At 40.0% G+C, this 21,807-nt stretch overlaps 1 protein-coding gene and 1 long non-coding RNA gene across 5 annotated transcripts; both read right to left on the bottom strand.

Annotated features, from left to right (window-relative positions):
* Positions 1-1,754: 1,754 nt before the first annotated feature.
* On the bottom strand, positions 1,755-5,596 carry LOC143418667 (uncharacterized). The gene is made up of 4 exons (XR_013098699.1): positions 4,829-5,596; positions 4,318-4,470; positions 3,861-3,946; positions 1,755-3,258 (listed from the first exon to the last, which is right to left on the bottom strand). It is a non-coding gene; the product is annotated as an uncharacterized LOC143418667 (long non-coding RNA).
* Positions 5,597-16,085: 10,489 nt separating this feature from the next.
* LOC112434830 (N-acetyltransferase 8) lies at positions 16,086-20,598 on the bottom strand. 4 transcript variants are annotated; one of them, XM_024802520.2, is made up of 3 exons: positions 20,215-20,598; positions 18,994-19,160; positions 16,086-18,559 (listed from the first exon to the last, which is right to left on the bottom strand). In XM_024802520.2, exon 3 carries the CDS (start codon positions 18,546-18,548, stop codon positions 17,877-17,879), a length of 672 nt encoding a protein of 223 aa, XP_024658288.2. In that variant the 5' UTR covers positions 18,549-18,559; positions 18,994-19,160; positions 20,215-20,598; the 3' UTR covers positions 16,086-17,876. The 4 variants fall into 4 exon arrangements, with proteins under 4 accessions (XP_024658288.2, XP_076740400.1, XP_024658289.2 ...); XM_076884285.1 differs by having other exon boundaries at positions 20,226-20,598; XM_024802521.2 differs by lacking the exon at positions 18,994-19,160 and having other exon boundaries at positions 20,226-20,598.
* Between the last annotated feature and the right edge of the window lie 1,209 nt (positions 20,599-21,807).

Here is a 21,807-nt window from a genome sequence, read left to right as displayed (position 1 = left end):
GTGAGTTTTACTGCTGCACTATTCATTTCAGTGTCACTTAACAGTTTACCACATGGTGCGTTCAGGTGGTAAACTGTAATGTCAGATACTAACTTGAGAAGAAGTTGTCTTTGACAACTAACATACATGTAATTGTGCATGTTGAATCGCCTCATCATACAATGCAGTTATATATTCTGTATGTTCAATGTCATGCAGGGCCTTAAACCCTTGATATATTCATCAGCTGACACAGATTCAACATTGCCATCTTGTTTGGAATTGTAAGTCGTGAACTCAAAGCCTTTGGAGGACAAATAGAACACACAAAATACCTGCCAAGTGTTATAACACAGGCAGGAGTAACCTTACCTCTGGTTTCTCAATCACCTTCTTTGCTTTGGAGAGCAGCCAGATGTCATTCACCCAAAATGGGTGTAGAGATGAACTCAAAACAAGTGTCACATGTTGAATTTGTGGGTACACAGATGGGAAGAAGGGGTTTTGGAAGTTTTCTGGCTTGAGGTTCACTCAAAGAAAGTGACATTTAAATAAAAGTCGCTAATAAAGTTGATGATTTCAGTTTTTCATATCGTCTCTGAACGTGGAGGTAGAAAGAAAGATGTTTGGAGAGCTTTCCTGTTTTTCAGAACTCAAGCATATTCTACATATTCACACATTAAGTTAATTTAAAAAGTTCATAATTTGCTTGATGACAGTCAAACCAATTAGGTCATCTTTATTTCGCTTTATAAGGAATCTTTGTGATGTTCCTTAAGTCGATCCTGAACAACAAGTGTGGATGTCGCTTTAATCTGCTGTGAGGAGGCTGAAACTGTGGTAAAGTAACACTCAAGAGATCCCAGCAGAGCTTTGCATTACAATGACTTTAAATTATAGGTTTTATTCATGTCACCTGTTAATCCTGTGGCAGAACTGTGTTTATAGAAACGTTAGATGCACAGCTGAAAGACTGGAAATATTTGGAAAAGGCTAGCCTGACTGATCAGGTACAGATTTGTTACCTTTGGACAGACCCAAACTAGAGTTTTTTTTCTGTTTATAATCTCTTTTTTGGGGGAACTGAGTACAGCCATGTAGTGTACAGACATGAGAAAAGTTCTTGAAATGCTGAACTTTTTACAGCTCTAGCTTCAAAGTCTAACTTTGACCTTTAATATGTATGGTGAACTAAGCAACAATTACAATAATAAAAACATCTTTAGATGTTTCTTATCGTTTATATAAAAAGAATGGATTAAGATCATGTTCTCCTCTTTTTTTCAGTCTAATCTATACCAACAAGCAGGATCTCTATAACCTATTATCTTTTTTATTTGACTCTCTGCCATCAAACATACAAGCACAGGCCTTTATAAATACAAACCAAGTTTTTAGTAAGATGCAACTGAAATATAATAATGCAAAGTTTTGTTTTTTAAATAATTAATAATGCAAGAAAATACGTTTAGTATGAACTGAGTGTATATGAGTCAAGTAAATGTTATTTGACCAGATTCCATTAAATGTAATCTTTTATCTTGTACTCATGTGATAAAATTGTGTGGAAAATTTACATGTAATCCTATTCAAGGTCAGCATTTTGGGCATAAATATTTTTTGAGTGTGGTGCGTCTGTGCAGGCTCTATCAGTTCTTAGGTTTCACATATCACGGCATAACCATCATCAGAAAATGATCTGGTCTTCACCAGGTTCTAAAATTATTTACGTGCCATTATGTATTTGCTGAGGTCTGGATTTTGACCAGACCACACTGAAAAAAATATGTTGTTGGATTTACTTAATTCAATGGTGGACATTTGTTGCACACAGATGTTTTGCTTTGGCAGCAACTTAAACAATTGAGTTAAATTAACACAATTTATTCATGTTCAATAAACCTGTGCAATTTGTGTTGATAAAATGTGACTTAAACATGTTTTGATGAAGTAATTTGAGCTCTTGAAATATTTTAATCCTTCACAATTTTCTCACTTTATCCCAACACCATTCAATAACTTTTACCCAATACTACTTGGTCACTTAAATACTACATGTTATCTTCAAATTACATTTTGCTATTATATTCTAGTATCAAATACACAATTTTCAAATGGAGGCCTTATAACAGATTGTATTGTTCTCTTCCAAGATGGTTGCTGGCATCCACCAGTAACCTTTCAAAACAACATGTCTAATTTCACTGCAGTAGGTAAAGAATTAAACTGACATTACTCCTCTACTGAATCTATATAAATCAACAGTTAAATAATGTCAGTTCTTCCGTGTTCTCTGGAATCAATCGCAGCAAAGAAATTAGACTGTTTCTTTTGAAAAATGTTGGGAAAGAACAAATCAAAACATTCTATTTAAGGCCTCTGACATCAAGATTCAGTTAAACAACAATTATAACTAAACAATTTGAGGTAATGTTAGTTTCCATTAACATTAAATTAGGTTACTGAATTGGCAAACACCTTCCTATTAACACTACCCATTTTACCCCAATAACTAAAGAAATTAGCACTTGCAGGTCAAAACCTTTATTCAAGAGACACAAAAATAACATTGATACAGTGACTGTCAAAAAATACAGCACTGATCATACTGTGACATCTTGGTTCAAAACAGCACACTTAGAAATATTCAACGTTCTTTACTTCAACTGAATGAAACTGAAAATACCATTTCACACGACCCATATGGGATATTTAGACTGTATAACTGTTCACGCTACATCTCTTCACTAGTAAAAGAAAGAAAAAATACAAAGAGAAATTTAAAAATGCTGCCAAACAGACAAACAGAACTTGTACAGAGCAAAAGGAAAAACAAACAACAACAAAAAACAGCTCGTCCTCATGGCAGTTGCAGAGTATATAAAAATGAACCCTGCGATCCGTTCCTGGAATTGAGCTTCAAAAATGCAGCAGAACAAGTGTGAGATTTAAATGTCCTCTCACCTAGAGCTGGTCACCTCACATGCATAACAGTGAGCTTCGTTGCAGGAGCAGTTTTGTCTTAGTTGTGAGCTTTTCTTGAGAGCTGAGTTGCATCCAACTCCATTACCACCCTTTGAATCACCTCAAAAGTGTAGCAGAGTTGTGATGGGTAACTCATGTTGAAGGAATAAAAAAGGTCCAAACAGCATGGCTACTGCAAAGGTCACGTTATCCAGATCTTGAAGAACAACATCAGAAAAGTCATTGCCTGGCGCATCTCTGGAGACAGATGTTCATTGTGGTTTTCTCAATCTGTGCAGTGGCCTCAGGCAAGTCCTGGTTAAACACAAAACATTTCTTTAAGATTCCTTTTTAAGCTCATCTCTTTTGAATCTACCAGTTCTAATGTTAGAGTAATTTAAACCAATGCAAGCAACATAGTAAATAGCTATAGCCAAAGAGTGGCCTGCCATGCTGCCATTCATGGTCTAACAGAGTTTCTAAGAGAGGGTGAAAAACATAATAATTTCAAATGCTTTACATTAGTTTTTGTTAGAAAGACACCGGCCCATCAGAAATCCAGGTTATGTCACTCAGAAGATGTTAGAATTTAGACTTTCAGCCCCACAATTTGGTTAGCTGTTGGTCAGTTGGTCTTTTTTTTTTTTTTCAAACAAAAGCTAATGTAAATACTGGTGGGATTTTCCTTTGTTCATTAGAATGACAAATTTAAAGTTTTTTTCACACTGATGTGACCCCTAATACAGGGGTGGGGGTGGGGCCTCAAGGGCCGGCGGCCGAGTTCACTACCAGGCCTCATGTGAACTTCAAATTATTAAAGAGGACTACTGGTCCTAACCAGTCCAATGAGGATCAAGTGGATAACTAAATGCATTTTTAAATGTTGCAAATCCACAATCTACTCATAAAACACTCACCATGAACTCCTGCACCAAGATGTTGCAATTGTCTTTCACACAGATGCGGAGCACTTTGATGAGGGACTTCAAGCATTAATGTCATCCTTGAGTATTATAACAAAGAAAACAGAGATTTGTGAACTTTTCAGTAGCACAGAAGAAAATGATCCCAGACAAAAACTCTTGACTTTTTAAACCAGTCAACATGCAACACCAGCATCTACAAAGCAATATCAAAAGTTCCTGTTTGACATCAACTTTATGGATATATAGTTTCCAGAACATTTATTTTTAAAAAAAGATAATTTTTTCTCAGTGGGCCAGTAAATGCATGACGAAAATTATGGCATCCTTTTAGTGGAATCATTACTCACAGGTAATAGTTGACTGTTTCAATGGATGTAGCATAAAAATCTTTTACTGACCTAATGCAATACATATACACTTTGTAGTTAAAGAATTTTAAAGTTCTTACTGTCATAATGGCAGCTACATCCTTTAGCTTTGTGCCCTGTTCCCCCGATCACTTTGCAAACACTTTCAGCAGACTGTCAGAGAGAAACTCAGCTCCGTCAGAAACCTTGACTGTAAAGGCATGGTTGGGATGCACTGGAATGCTGCATTTTATCTGAAATGACATAAAATTATTTTGAAATAACAGCAGGCACTGTGCTTGGTTAATCAGTAATGTTTTGTTGAATAAAAACTGTGTTTCCAGATCTTATGGGATTAAAAAAAATCCAAAGATGTTTGTTTCTGATTTGCAACCCAACAACCCACAAGTTACAACCTCATTTCAGTTCAAGTGTGCATTAATGCGAGTCCAGTAATCACCTTTCTGGCAATACATACAGGTATAAGTTAAACCTATGGCAGATTTTGGATTTCTCAGTTGTATTAATAGGGTGAGTATGCATGCACCTAATAATTATAAAAAACCTATTATAATTAAGTTACAGAAACGAAAATAGAATATACTTTCTTACCATAACACCTTGAACCCACAATCCATCAGCTGACTCCTGGTGAAATGCAGAATAGAGGTCGTCTCTCAATGTGCAGCAAAAAAAACAAAAACAAAAACAAAAGGACAGCAGGTGAGGGCAGGAGGGGTAGGGATGTAAGCTAGCATAATGCCGCTGATGATATTAGCTAAAGCTGTTCAATGTCCAAAATCTCACTAACACCACGGTGCAGTAAATACACATTGTAACTGAAGAGTCAGTTGGCAAATCTATTCACACAGAAAACCAAATTATGTTATGAGTGCCTCATAATTAGGTTTAATGTGATATTACGGCTCTTGTGCCAAAGACAAATTCAAATGAAAAAGCGCCAATTCTTTGACAACAGATAAAACAGCAAATAAGCTAACGGCTCTTTTTTAGCATGTTACATGGCGACACTCTAGACGTTTAACTACATTTGGCTGAAATATGGTAAATATTAATTCAAAAAATCAAGACATACCAAAAACGTAGAGTTGGCTGCTCGACTTGACTGAGATGGATGCCTTTTTTAAACCACGATCCAAAGCCCGCGAGATGAAATCACGCGTGGTTTCACGAGATTTAACGTTGCTATCTTATTGACTTACTTCACCTGAACATGATATGAACAATTTAATACACCCTTTCTGCATATCATGTAGTTTTTACACTATATAGTTACATTTAACTTTAAAACATGAGGCAATTGTGTTAAATACATGCAAGATGCTTACATAAATCCAAGAGATGGCCAGTCCCTTTTTTTCAGTGCATTGCAACACCTCAAATCTTTCTCTTTTAAGCCTTTCTGGTTGTAGATTTACAGGTGTGCTTGGAATCATTGTCCTGTTGCATAACTCAGTTTTAGCCAAACTTTACCAGACAGACAAATGACCCTGGATTTCTCTGGTATGCAGAGGAGTTCATAGTCACCTCAATAACTGAAACTGGCTAAAAAAACAAGCCCAAATGGTCACTTCTCCGCCACCGTGCTTAACAGTTGTAGGTGTTTGTAATAATATTCCTATGTTTGTTACTTCCCAGACATGCTGCTGTACATTCTAACTCTGTACATTAAAAAAACAACCATATCAACTTTGGTGTGTTTGTCTAAAGGACATTTTTCCAGGAGTCTTGTCTTTGCAAACCTAAACCATGCTAACATGTTCTTTGATAGGAGAGGTTTTCTCCTTTAAAACAAGGCATACATGTTGAGTCTTTCACAGATTTTACTTCCACAAACTTTAATATTTAACATGCTTAACAATCCCTGTCTATAGTAGCTATTGCAATTTTTTTTTCATGTCATTAGAGGATTGTACAGTCTGACTGTGGGGGGAATTTAATGGAATATGACGTCCACTCCTGGCAAGACTCACAATTGTCTGGAATCTTTCTACCTGTAGAATATCAGACTTCAAAAATATAAAAATGTTTATCTGCCTTCTTAGATTGATAAACATTAACAATTACTTCTCCAAAGTCATTGATTTATTTGCTCCTTATCATCATGTTAAGAAAGACTTGAATGCTGCAAACCGGCAAACTGCCAAAATTTCTGCTTTTATAGAGTTTTTCACACCTGCTTATTATTAGTTAATCAACTGCATTTACAAGAAGCACCTGGCTGCTTCTTAATTCCAGTGGAAGCAGTAAGGGGTTATTTCTTCATTTTTATTTCGGTCTCATTTTCCCACACTGCTTCAGCAGTTTGGCTTAGTTTTTGCAAAATAACTATTAACATGTTGTGATTTATTATATGCTGTTCATCTGAGGTTGTATTTAACTCATTTTCAATTAAAAAAAACAGAAAGAAAAAGAAATTTCCCAAACTCTCACGTGAAAACAAAACAGAAAAAAAACTAAATAAAACTGTGTTCATTTAGCGTAACCGAAAAGAAAAAGGAAACAAAGATTTACAGGCCCCATAAAGGGAAATAAAACAATATTAAGTCCTCATCTGGAACTACAGATTAGAACATTTATCACAACCTGACTGGAGTTTTTTCCACATAAATGAGGTTATATAAAGCAGCAGAGCTATGTTGCTTCAGTAGAGCCAGCAGGGGTCTGTTTTGCTCAGTGAGTTGTTGACTGGTCTTCTGCTGGTTGAATGTACCAGCACAAAAACACCCGTGGGCGTGCATGCCTGTATGTGCTTTTTCTTTTTTTTTCTAGAAACCCATGGGGCACTTAAAGGTAGGTCATGTTTTTTTCTCCTTAGAAAAGCACAGAAACAGGACTGGAACCTTTCTCCACAGGTTAGAGAACAGTGGAAAAATTAATTTGTTGTTGTTTTTTTGTTTTCAGTGGGGGTTTTTTTCCTTATAAAAGAAGAGAAAACATCCCTTTGCCAGTAAAACTCTTTCATACAAATTAACCAGAAAATGTTTTTGAAATACAGGAACAAATTCTCGAGATAGTTGTTTTGGATAGTTATTATTGATGCTTGAACATTAAACATGTATTTAATAAAGAAATTATGCTAAGTTTCAACTGATTGCAACTACTTACATATTTTCTTCTTAAAATCTTTATGCGAAAGAAACAACTATAATTGCTGAATTAATTTAGTAGAGGATCCGTATATATCTGAGAAACAATAAATTAAAATAGCTAAGCAAACCTGTGTTTCACTGTGGGTTGTTTAAGCAAACTTATTATTTCTCTGTTTTTGTTTTTGTTTTGACTGATAGTTCAAAGGATGATTGATTGATTGATTGATTGATTGATTCCATTACATTCATTATACACATGATCTTATTAATTACTTTGTGATTCTAAAACGTTCTACAAAAACAATTTGTAACCAATGATACTACAGTTTAAAGACTAACCTACCAATGTTATGTATGCAACAAGTGATATACACATTTTAATTATTCTCTACACAGATTCCATTATAGTAAGATACACAATTCTAATGTAGACATCTCAGCAAAAGAATGTAAACTTTTAGTACTCTAATCATATTTCAGTGATATGCCTTATAATACATTTAGTTACAAATAAAAATTCAGTTGAGGACATCTTTGTAATTATGGATATAATATGGCTATATTTATATTTTCATGGCATAGAGGTGCACGTCATTTTAGGCTGTGAGATGACTAATTTTGATAGATATGTTATACATAAGAAACAAGGTATGGAGAAATAATCTATCAGAAAGCATCTATCAGTGAAAAGATGTTACTGGTTGCACTGTGGGGAATGCAGGATCCGGCATACACATAAAAGGTCATTATATTAGGTACACCTTACTAGTAGCAGGTTGCATCACTTTTACCTTCAGAACTGCCTTAATTGTTCATTACACAGATTCAAAAAGGTGCTGGAGAGATTCCTCTGAGAATTTGATATTTACATGACATTACGTGGCTGACTGTATTTGCCTTAACCAGAGTTGGGTATGTTACTCAAGAAAAGTAATGTATTACACATTACTCATTAGTTTTCTTAAAAGTAATGCAGTACGTTATGAATTACTCACCAGAATAAGTAATTGTTTACACTATTTGTTACATTACTTTCTTGTTACTCTGTAAAATGTCCTGAATTGTACTGTAACATAATTACCAGCTAATAATATAAATCTTAGACTACAGTCTCACATACCAAGACAAATCCTTATACTAATGAGGATATAAATACGATTCTTCTTTTAGTGTTTACATATGAACACAAAGCCAACAACAAAAAGCAAAGACAAAAACTAGCTCAAACATACTTCAAAGCGATCACCAGGGCTGGACTGGTAATCTGACATACCGGGCATTTTTCAGGCCAGTGAACTTTTGGGCTGATGGACTGGCAGTACAAGCACTGACAGAAGCCCATTCGTTCATTTTCATTACTGACGCTGGATTGTCCAATCAAATCTCTTAATGTGAACAGCCCCTCCCCTTCTGTCGCTGTGGGCTCAGGCTTGTAGAAAAGGTTTAGTGTGGAAGAAGGGGCGTGAAGGCGGAGCTGGAAAGCTGCGAAAAACAATAAAAAGATGATAAAAATAAATTCTGGAAATTAACAAATTTCGTGAATTCAAATTCAAATTCAAATTTTATTTGTCACACACACACAACCATACACAGTATGACATGGGGGTGAAATGCTTGTAGCTGTACAATGCCCGACCATTAAATGACAGAAGAAAAGTTCTACAATATTTACAATTTACTACAAAAATTTACAAATTAACTTAGGAATTTACAGTAAAGAATGTGCAAATAGCAGAAGAGATTATAAAGATAAGGATTATAAATTATAGGAATTATAGGATTATAGGAAATGTGTGGTGGTGCGTGTGGTGACGTGTGTGAGAGTCCAGTCTTATAGTGACGTGTTTGGGAGAGTCCAGTCCTACACCTGGTTCAGGCCGCGAATAGCCTGGGGGAAGAAGCTCCTCCTCATTCTCTCTGTTTTGGCCTTAAGGGAGCGGAAGCGCTTCCCAGACCTCAACAGTGAGAAGAGTCCATTGTTGGGATGGGAGAGGTCCATCATAATCTTCCTAGCTTTGGACTTGCACCGCTTGGTGTAGATGGACAGCAGGTCAGGGAGCTCTGATTGAATGATGCGTTCTGCCGAGCGCACCACCCTTTGCAGATCTCGTCTGAATTGTACAAAAACCACATTTTCTGTGTCAAATTAACCAACATGTTAAGTGTTGAGGCTGCTGCACCGCGAACAGCAGTATCATCAACAACTAGGCCTCACGGTAGCAGGAGGCTGGTGCTGGTAGCAAGAGCTGTGGAGAAAAGCAGCAGGAGGGACCACAGTCCCAACAGCAGTGTGAGGAAGAGAGGAAGACAGTGAAATTAACATGGTAAGAAAATAGATGGAAGGACATAGCTAGAGAGAAATTCAAGGATTCATTAAAGTGAATGGCTACGAGCCACTGCTAATAACTAAAGTGTAGCTCTCAATTATCGTCACATGCTGCAGTTCAACTAATAACTAACCCAACAACATCTCAGATATACATAATATAACTTCTTTTTTTTTTTGAGCCATCATGGTGCACTGCCTGGGCGAAAAATGCACTGGCGATCACCACAGTGATTCCACTTTAGTGACATGAACAGTGAATGCAAAGAGCTAAAGTTCTGTTTGCTGTATAATGTGGTTGTTACTGTACTGGATGCAGTTTCCGCTTTACCATCACTCTCTTGTCTCCATATCCCCACTCCTCAAAAGCTGTATCTCTAATTATAATGGGCCCAGGAAGAAAAATAATAATAATATTGCTTTTTGTTTCCATCTGCCTGGTACAGATAGCTGAAGAACCTTTGAAACACAAGTAACAGCATAATTGTAACTTTAATGCAATTACTGAATTTAGAACAGTAATGCATTACATTGCTTTAAACTGGGCTTAATAAGCATTTAAACACATGTATCTAATAAACTGGGTATATAAAAAGTGTAAAAGAATTTGGTTTATATTAAAGACCAAGTATTTGGAAAGTGCAAGTATTAAATAACTTCCAGAAGAGAACAAAATACAGTCCAGTAAGTATCCAAAACATACAAGTTTCATATATATAATTTTTCAAGGCATCATATATCTGTTTTCACTCTTGTATGCTTTTCATACAAATTTCACACAAGACAGATACAAACTTTATAAGATATATATATAAAAAAAAAAACACCCAGCACGCCCCTGCGGGCGGTTTATCCTTCAAGCTCGGGTCCTCTACCAGAGACCTGGGAGCTTGAGGGTCCTGCGCAGTATCTTAGCTGTTCCCAGGACTGCGCTCTTCTGGACAGAGATCTCCGATGTTATTCCCGGGATCTGCTGGAGCCACTCGCCTAGCTTGGGAGTCACCGCACCTAGTGCTCCGATTACCACGGGGACCACCGTTACCTTCACCCTCCACATCCTCTCGAGCTCTTCTCTGAGCCCTTGGTATTTCTCCAGCTTCTCGTGTTCCTTCTTCCTGATATTGCTGTCATTCGGAACCGCTACATCGATCACTACGGCCGTCTTCTTCTGTTTGTCTACCACCACTATGTCCGGTTGGTTAGCCACCACCATTTTGTCCGTCTGTATCTGGAAGTCCCACAGGATCTTAGCTCGGTCATTCTCCACCACCCTTGGGGGCATCTCCCATTTTGACCTCGGGACTTCTAGGTTATACTCGGCACAGATGTTCCTGTACACTATGCCGGCCACTTGGTTATGGCGTTCCATGTATGCCTTGCCTGCTAGCATCTTGCACCCTGCTGTTATGTGCTGGATTGTCTCTGGGGCATCTTTACACAGCCTGCACCTGGGGTCTTGCCTGGTGTGATAGACCCCAGCCTCTATGGATCTTGTACTCAGAGCTTGTTCTTGTGCTGCCATGATTAGTGCCTCTGTGCTGTCTTTCAGTCCAGCTTTGTCCAGCCACTGGTAGGATTTCTGGATATCAGCCACCTCCTCTATCTGCCGGTGGTACATACCGTGCAGGGGCCTGTCCTTCCATGATGGTTCCTCGTCTCCCTCCTCTTTCTTGGGTTTCTGCTGCCTGAGGTATTCACTGAGCACTCGGTCAGTTGGGGCCATCTTCCCAATGTATTCTTGGATGTTCCTTGTCTCATCCTGGACTGTGGTGCTGACACTCACCAGTCCCCGGCCCCCTTCCTTCCGCTTAGCGTACAGCCTCAGGGTGCTGGACTTGGGGTGAAACCCTCCATGCATGGTCAGGAGCTTTCTTGTCTTTATGTCAGTGGCTTCTATCTCCTCCTTTGGCCAGCCTATTACCCCAGCAGGGTACCTGATCACGGGCAGGGCGTATGTGTTGATGGCCCGGATCTTGTTCTTACCATTCAGCTGACTCCTCAGGACTTGCCTGACCCTCTGCAGGTACTTGGTGGTTGCAGCCTTTCTAGCGGCCTCTTCATGGTTCCCATTTGCCTGCGGGATCCCCAGGTACTTGTAACTGTCCTCTATGTCTGCAATGTTGCCTTCTGGTAGTTCAATCCCCTCAGTTCTGACTACCTTCCCTCTCTTTGTTACCATCCGACTACACTTCTCCAGTCCGAACGACATTCCAATGTCATTGCTGTATAGCCTGGTAGTGTGGATCAGTGAATCGATGTCTCGTTCACTCTTGGCATACAGCTTGATGTCATCCATGTACAGGAGGTGGCTGACAACTGCTCCGTTCCGTAGTCGGTATCCGTAGCCAGTCTTGTTAATGATCTCACTGAGGGGGTTCAGGCCTATGCAGAACAGCAGTGGGGACAGAGCATCTCCTTGGTAGATCCCGCACTTGATGGTAACTTGTGCTATGGGCTTGGAGTTGGCCTCTAGTGTTGTACGCCACATCCCCATTGAGTTCCTGATGAAGGCTCTTAGGGTCCCATTGATCTTGTACAATTCTAGGCATTCCAGTATCCAGCTGTGGGGCATTGAGTCATAGGCCTTCTTGTAATCAATCCAGGCAGTGCACAGGTTGGTCAGTCTGGTCTTGCAGTCTCGGCTGATTGTTCTGTCTACCAGTAGCTGGTGTTTTGCACCTCTGGTATTCTTGCCAATTCCTTTCTGTGTCCCGCTCATGTATTGACCCATGTGCCTGTTCATCTTAGCCGATATGATGCCTGACAGGAGCTTCCATGTAGTACTGAGGCAGGTTATTGGTCGGTAGTTGGAGGGGACCGGTCCCTTCTTGGGGTCCTTGGGGATCAGGACCGTCCGGCCTTCAGTTAGCCATTCCGGGTGTCTCTCATTAACTAGCAGCTGGTTCATTTGTGCTGCCAGACGCTCGTGGAGTGCAGTCAGCTTCTTCAGCCAGTAGGCGTGAACCATGTCGGGCCCTGGTGCTGTCCAACTCTTCATACTGGAGACCCTTTCTTGGATATCTGCCACTGTGATGGTTACTGGACCCTGTTCAGGGAGGTCGCTGTGGTCTGCCCTCAGATCCTCTAGCCACTGAGCATTGCCGTTATGGGTTGCATCCTTCTCCCATATGCTCTTCCAGTATTGCTCCGTCTCCAGCCTTGGTGGTGCTGTTCTCTTATTGTTCCCTTGCCACTGAGAGTACACCTTTGCTGGTTCTGTGGAGAACAGCTGGTTTATTCTCCTGCCTTCTATCTCTCTGGTGTACCTCCTCAAGCGGCTGGCCAAGGCTGTGAGTCTTTGCTTGGCAGTTTCCAAGGCCTCAGGTATGGACAGCTTGCTGTATTTCTTATGCACCTTCTTTGTCGCACCTTTCTGCAACTCCGTTAGTTGGCTAACCTCCCTCCGTGCTACTTTGATCTTGCCCTCTAGCCTCCTTCTCCATGGAGGGTACTGCCCCTTGTGGCTGTTCAACTTGTAGCCAAGCATCTCACTGATCACTGCTGCCGTATTGTAGATCAGCTTGTTAGTGTCGGTAATCGTGGTTGTAGGTATTGCCCGTAGTGCTGCATTAACATCATCTAGCAGACCTTCTGAGGGTACTTCACGTAATCTTGGTAACCGGCTACGGGGGATCCAGGTTTCAAGCTTGGCCATGATCCTATTTTTCAGGTCAGTTCCTCTCGCACTCAACGATCCTTCTCCTATCGCACTTGGGGCTATGTACCCAATCTCGGGTGGGGGTGATGATATCTCCCCCCTGACCTGGCGTCCTGACTCCTCCTTGCCGTAGCATTTGTGTTGTACCTCGTCAATCTCTAGCTGTGAGAGCAGTCCCTTCTTTCGAATGTTGGAACACTGAGCTACTAGTTGTTTCGCCGTCATTGTGGATGTTGGGTATCGAAGAATCCATAGGTCCCTCATCCTATTCATGTAGCCCCTTCCGCCGGGGTTACTTGCGTAGTAGCATTCCAACAACGCCCTGTTTTCGTCCCTTGCCCACCGATGCCTTCTTGTTCCAGTAGCCCACTTTTCGTCAGGGTGCCCTGGTTCCTCAACACCTGACGCGGACCTTGTTGATCCGGGCGACGTCCGAGCCAGCATGCCTTCATATTTATCTGTCTCGCTCATGTCTGCGGTAGGCTTGCTTAGCATAGGGGGTCTAGCCTTAGGACCCTTACTGGATACAGACGCCCCAGGCAGGAATCGAACTTGCGATCCTCTGTTCCATATATATATATATATATATATATATATCTGAGCACAAGATCCATAGAGGCTGGGGTCTATCACACCAGGCAAGACCCCAGGTGCAGGCTGTGTAAAGATGCCCCAGAGACAATCCAGCACATAACAGCAGGGTGCAAGATGCTAGCAGGCAAGGCATACATGGAACGCCATAACCAAGTGGCCGGCATAGTGTACAGGAACATCTGTGCAGAGTATAACCTGGAAGTCCCGAGGTCAAAATGGGAGATGCCCCCAAGGGTGGTGGAGAATGACCGAGCTAAGATCCTGTGGGACTTCCAGATACAGACGGACAAAATGGTGATGGCTAACCAACCGGACATAGTGGTGGTAGATAAACAGAAGAAGACGGCCGTAGGGATCGATGTAGCGGTTCCGAATGACAGCAATATCAGGAAGAAGGAACACGAGAAGCTGGAGAAATACCAAGGGCTCAGAGAAGAGCTCGAGAGGATGTGGAGGGTGAAGGTAACGGTGGTCCCCGTGGTAATCGGAGCACTAGGTGCGGTGACTCCCAAGCTAGGCGAGTGGCTCCAGCAGATCCCGGGAACAACATCGGAGATCTCTGTCCAGAAGAGCGCAGTCCTGGGAACAGCTAAGATAATGCGCAGGACCCTCAAGCTCCCAGGCCTCTGGTAGAGGACCCGAGCTTGAAGGATAAACCGCCCGCAGGGGCGTGCTGGGTGTTTTTATATATATATATACACAAAAACGCACGCACACACACACATATATATATATATATATATATATATATATATATATATATATATATATATATATATAATTTTGTATTTATTTTTATTTTATTTATTTTTTTATCTCTTTATTTTATCTCCACAATATCTCAGACTGCCTAAACGTGATATTGATTTGCTCTCATCTTATGTTGAAATGACTTTCTGTAACCAAAAATGTCACAACAGAGGGAAACAAATATTTTTTCAGACAAAGTGGCACCAGAGTAAATCAAAGCAATTCTTTAGATATTTTGTGCTGTCAACAGGTTTACGTGACTTTTCGTACATTTATCTTCTGACAGAGACCAAATAATGGACAAACAAGTCCTTTGAAGAGCGGTAAAATACTGACCCAAGATGGCTGCTGTCAAATATGATGAAACAGGAGTCACATGCATGCTACTGTACACATGCAACATACCTCACATACTTAGAAATTTCCACTCCCTTTGTTGTTTCCAGTATTTATTGATGTGGGATATATGCACAAGCAACATACAGATCGTCATGTGTTTAGCTTCGACCTCTCACCAGCTCTTACTTCTCATTTTACATGCAAAATTAGTCTCTGTTTGAATTGCAATGATTACATTTAATATATCTAATGAATACACGTTGAGTATAATTGTTCTGTTACTTTTTAATGTCATTTTAATTCTTAAGTTTGGTAAGTTAGTTTATAGACAGAAAATAAAGCAACATTAATTACCTAACCACTCTTAGAGTTACACCCATCTGGAAGGATCAAAGATAGGTACACAAGTGAGTAAAACTACAGACTGAGATGCTCTTTTTAAACCCTGATTCAGTACTCGTTTTGTTGTTTACAGTTTAATCCATAGCCAAGAAACAAGAGGCCATTTTGCTTCTTGCCTGACAAATTTCCATTTAAAGCATCTTGCTGCTAACATAGTTACCTGCATATACCAATTTGTCTACAGGTAAGGTTGTGACTTACAGTTTAGCATAAGTTTTGCACATAAAATACTTTTCAATTGATACAGTAATTGGTAGTAATAGTTTCCAGTTTCTAAATGCTACAGGAGATACAACCAGTCTTATTTTCTTTTCTTTCATTTGACTCTGGCAAGGATGACATGCCATCTCCAGGACCTCAGTGTTTTAACACTGTGGTGGAGTGTGGTTTGTGGCTCAGCTGCAAGGGATGGATCGAGCAGTGGGTTCGGGGGACGGTACCTCCACAGCTGAGGTCCATCACACAAACCACGCCTTCCCTATTTCAGTAGCTGCTGGGGCCCAGAAGAGATCTCTGAGGGTTAGAGAGGACAGCATTGACGGGAGCGCGCTGGAAAGCGTACAGCCTAAAACAAACTGCTATGTCTTATGGTCCTTGTGTCACAAACACATTTAACAGGTCTCACTCAGGTTCACCCCCTCAGCTGGCAGCAGAGCAGTAAATTAAAGTTAATCCAGGCACACCTGGTTCTGTTTTTATCTTCATACCTGTGTGTAATCACATGTGAATAATATTTTATTCTGTATAAGATGGTCTGTTACATAACAATCATCTTTTGTGTGACACATATATCAAAGGCTGTTTTTATCCTTTCCTTTTATATCTGGAGCCTGTTTTCTGTGACTGATGTAGATCATGCAGAAAAGTGGCATATTAACCCCTCATCATTCAGGTGTTCAGTAACCTGAGACATATGGCGTGCTCTCAGAAATGAAACACAAAATGACTAGAAGAATACTATACACACAAATATTGGTCTTTCCAGCACAGTTCCTACAATTTTCTGCCAATACTGATCAGTGTTGATTTAAATAATTTGTTCAGTTCTTAGAAAAACTATCAACCGGAAATCCACGTAAAACTGAATTTTACTGTACCGTGCCCAGGATACTCTATTTAGGATTCAAATATTTGGCACCCCCTAATGGTAAACTAGAAAAATAGGCAGACAACTCAAAAGTGTGTTTACACGAACAACAAAGTATCTCCTGAGCATAGAAAAATGCATATTTTGCTTCACTTAGAGGGGAATTAGTTTTCAGTACAGCATGGGAAAACACAAAAAACAATGGGAGGAGTCCTTGTGGTCTTTTGCTAACTGCAGGAGATACTATGTTTTTCCTTTCTGGTCTGAAAAATGACAAATCAAACCACATAGAATTTTTAAAATGTTGGAAGTTGTAATGAACACCAGCTACAGCAGTCAGTGAGTTTCAAACTGCTACCATTACCCATGAAAGGTTGTGCACTAGGTCATCTGTTATTGTTTCATATTCTGCATCACAGTCTATCACAACATATTCTAGATATAAAACTTGTGTTCACAAAACATATTAGAAAATGTACTGTATTTACTTCCCAGCACTGTTGTTGGTGCACACATATTTTAAACTCCTAATACTTTCTGGTATAAAAGGAAGTAAATACAGTACAATATCAGTAAATACTGATTTTCATCAAAAGAGCTTCAGTGTTACTTAGATCAATAGTGTCCTCTGCTGTTCACATTCACATCTACAGTACAGGCTGGGGCACAACATACTGAATTTAGATTTGTGATTTAATTTTCAACATTATCAGTCTTAATAATCATGTCTTCATTTCATAAGCAAATATCTCAGTTATTCTGATTACATCAAGGAAAAAAGGTGTAAAACAATGGAAGAGTTTAATGAGAATTTTAAGTCCACTCTGATGCATATAAATTCTCTACGTTTGCCTTTTAAAAGTTAATGGTTTTATTATTAATATTATTACGACATGTATCTTTGTATCATGTGCTTACAATATGTTATCTGTATCTCAGTTAATGACATTTTAAAACATTTCTTTCTTTTTTAAATGAATACAGCTGAAAGTGGTCAGTACATCTGATTACATTAAGTTATTCTAATCGTCACTGAAAAGTACACAATGTAAGGATTAACTGTTAAATCTTGGTTCACAGGACTGGAGCTGCTAATTGGCCTTATGTTGTTAACAGACAATTTTTGGGGGGCTTAAGGTGTAGTCAGAGAATATGTAAAGTACTCTATAAAGAGGAAACCAGGTTTTAGTAACAACATCTTGCTCCTTACTTTCAGATCTGTTCATAGTGCTTTGTCCTAAAGTATATAACAGATTTGGCATTTTTTTCCAAAGTTACACCTGAACAACGTTTTGGTTACAGTCAAGTTTAACCATTGCCAAATATTAAACCACTGTTAAAGAGGAGCCAAGCGTGAAAACAACACACTGCTGATGAGTGTTATTTTTGATTTACAAGTATTTTTCCATCCTTATAATCGTGACCCTGGCCAGTGAAATGATCCAATGAGCTGCCTGTGCTTTGATATGAGACTGGACACGGTTAAACCCCACTTTGCTGTACAGGGCCACAGCTGCCATTTGGGTGGAGCTAGTCTCCAACACCGCCTTGCAGAAGCCCCGTTCTTTACAGAAGTCAACCGCGGTCTGAGTCAACCTAAAGCCGAGGCCCATCCGTCTATACTGTGGGAAAATGATCATTCTGAACATTTCCCCATACTTTTCTGTCCCACTGTGTTTAGCTACCACAGCCACCATACCAACAACCTGGGCTCTCGCTCCAACCTCAGCCTCAGCCACCCAGAAACAGTCATCAGGTCTGCTGAGGAAGTTCCCAGGGATGTCCTGCATGTCGGTGCGAAGTCTCACCCTGACGAAGCTGGCATATACTTCATGACAGCAGTAGTAGATGAGACCTACCCAAGCTGCTGGGAACAGTACAGCTCCAAACACAGAGCCAAGGAGATAACCAACAGCACACAGAGTCGAGGTGATGGTGAGGTAAAGGGGACTGGTCATGGCGTTATAGAAACATGGACGGATATGCTCCAAGATGCCAGTACTGAAGAGGGTGAGCACTGTGTCCTTGTCTGCAGGACGGTACCGACGGATCACCAGCTGCATGACGAAAGTAACTACAAGGAAAATCATAAAACAGTGAGAAATGCTGTTGTTATTTACACTACATTACTAAGCATGACCCTTAAGGAAAATTATTTTTAGTTTTTTACTTAGTTTCCTTTTTCATAATTTAATTTGATTTTATAAAAAAAATTTTTTAATGTGTAGAACTTTTTATTGTCGTGTTGAAAAGGCAGAGGAAAATGGCCAGACAGCTTTCAGCAGATAGGATAGAAACAATAATTCAAATAACCACTTGTTACAACGAAGTTATATAGACGAGCATTTTTAAACATACTCGGCTATGAACAGAAAGCTGAGACTAAAGCGTCAGCAAAATTGGACAACACAATACTAGAAAAATGTTGCCTGGTCTAATGAATGTCTTTTCTTGCCACACTTTGGGCACTTAGCACTGGCTGAGCATCTTTTAAATGTCACAGCCTACCTGAGTATCATTGCTGACTCTTCACTAGCTGGGCCCACGTCCTCATTTTAGGTTTGACAGCATTTTAGTAGGTAAAGGTGAATGCTTGGACATTAATTGAGGTGCGGTTTGGGGAAGGCCTCAAAGAGGACTGGTGATGGCTCCCGGGCCTGGCAGATCCCCGTGTACTAAATAGGAGTGAATAAGTTAAAGAATTGAGGGAGGATGGGGCACGTGAACCAGAATGAACAGTTTGCAGAACTGGGGGGAACCTATATAGATGACAACCGGAAGGAGCGTGTTTGGAGGCGTGGTCCCGCTCCTGAAATTCCGATACATAATCTCCAATACTTGGGTAGTATTTATCACCACAGTGTACCAGTGCATCCTTTGATGGCAGCTTTCATCAGGATAAAGCACAATGTCATAAAACTCAAATAATCTCAAAGTGGTTAACGGTGAGTTCACTGTACTGAAATTGCCTCCACACTCACCGGGTCTCAATCCAACAGAGCACCTTTGGGATGTGGAAAGTTACATCCTAGATGTGCAGCTAACAAATCTGCATCAGAACTCTGTGATGCTATCATGTCAACGTGGACCAAAATCTCTTGAGAATATTTCCCACACCTCCTTGAATCTATGCCATGATGAATTAAGGCAGTTCTGAATGCAAATGCCAAACTGACCAAGTATTAGCAAGATGTACCTAATAAAGTGGCTGGTGAATGTAATCTGCAGATTGGTTCGTAGTGAAGATGAGCAGTAGTTTCAGTTTTCAACTAAATAGCTGAAAGTCAGGTGTACCTGCTCAAAAATGTTCATTTTTCCTTTTAACAAGACAACAATCTGATACATCTCCATCTTTGCCTTGATTTAAAATACTTCTCCACACAGAACGTACTCGTTATTTTACAGTCTTTGCACTTTTAAATGCACGCGGCACGCAATAAGGACGAGCTAACGTGATGGTTTAATGCTATGTCATTACGTCATGGATATAATGGTATCAAATGTGTCTAAATGCCAGAAAACCCGTTACACAGTGTCTGTACATATGATCACACTCACGTTACACCAAACTCAACTCATTCAGCAACAGCACAGGCCTGTTCGTGCACCACCAACAGGTCTCTAACAGACCTTATCCAACTTAATAAAAAAACAACAACACAAGAAACGATTATATGAGTTGCTGTGTAACAAATTTGTCTGCTAGTCATATTACAATCGCACAATTACCTCTGCCTTACGTTAGTGAACTTGCACAAGTTGATACTTCACGGAGAAGAGTTCACACGAAACAATGAAGAAGCGCAGCAACACCGTGAATCAGCTCAACTTCTAGACTGGTTAATAAAACACAAAAGCAGCACAAAAGCTTGACTCTCAAAGCCCATGTAATACTTCGATGGGATGATTCGGTTCAAAGTACAGCTGTAAAAGTGTTAAACATCCTCTACTGTTACACAAAAATGTTACACAAAGTCAACCATGCAGAAAGTTTTCCTAATCCACGCCATTATCCTGCAGAAATCACAACCTTCCAACAACCTGCGGGGCCAAAAAACGAAGGCAACGCGGAAGAGTCAAAAATCGCAAAAGCGGAATTTATGGTTCAGCGGGAGTAGCGCGTTTGCAGTCTATCTGGGGGCTGGCCAGTTTATCTGCAGAGAGCATGTGAACGCTGGCGACTGTGTGAACAACTCGCAATCGATATTTCTCTGAGTTACCATCAACAAACTGAAATACAGCTCATGGCTGTCATCAACAGGTTTACGTGACTTTTCGTACTTTTCTCTTCTGACAGAGACCAAATAATGGACAACAAGTCCTTTGAAGAGCAGTAAAATACTGACCGAAGATGGCTGCTGTCAAATATGATGAAACAGGAGTCACATGCATGCTACTGTACACATGCAACATACCTCACATACTTAGAAATTTCCACTCCCTTTGTTGTTTCCAGTATTTATTGATGTAGGATATATGCACAAGCAACATACAGATCGTCATGTGTTTAGCTTCGACCTCTCACCAGCTCTTACTTCTCATTTTACATGCAAAATTAGTCTCTGTTTGAATTGCAATGATTACATTTAATATATCTAATGAATACACGTTGAGTATAATTGTTCTGTTACTTTTTAATGTCATTTTAATTCTTAAGTTTGGTAAGTTAGTTTATAGACAGAAAATAAAGCAACATTAATTACCTAACCACTCTTAGAGTTACACCCATCTGGAAGGATCAAAGATAGGTACACAAGTGAGTAAAACTACAGACTGAGATGCTCTTTTTAAACCCTGATTCAGTACTCGTTTTGTTGTCTACAGTTTAATCCATAGCCAAGAAACAAGAGGCCATTTTGCTTCTTGCCTGACAAATTTCCATTTAAAGCATCTTGCTGCTAACATAGTTACCTGCATATACCAATTTGTCTACAGGTAAGGTTGTGACTTACAGTTTAGCATAAGTTTTGCACATAAAATACTTTTCAATTGATACAGTAATTGGTAGTAATAGTTTCCAATTTCTAAATGCTACAGGAGATACAACCAGCCTTTTTTTTTTCTTCTTTCATTTGACTCTGGCAAGGATGACATGCCATCTCCAGGACCTCAGTGTTTTAACACTGTGGTGGAGTGTGGTTTGTGGCTCAGCTGCAAGGGATGGATCGAGCAGTGGGTTCAAGGGACGGTACCTCCACAGCTGAGGTCCATCACACAAACCACGCCTTCCCTATTTCAGTAGCTGCTAGGGCCCAGAAGAGATCTCTGAGGGTTGGAGAGGACAGCATTGACGGGAGCGCGCTGGAAAGCGTACAGCCTAAA

Source organism: Maylandia zebra, linkage group LG5, assembly GCF_041146795.1.
Source record: "Maylandia zebra isolate NMK-2024a linkage group LG5, Mzebra_GT3a, whole genome shotgun sequence".
NCBI classification, from domain to species: Eukaryota; Metazoa; Chordata; class Actinopteri; order Cichliformes; family Cichlidae; genus Maylandia; species Maylandia zebra.
This window is presented reverse-complemented; position numbering and strand designations above follow the sequence as displayed.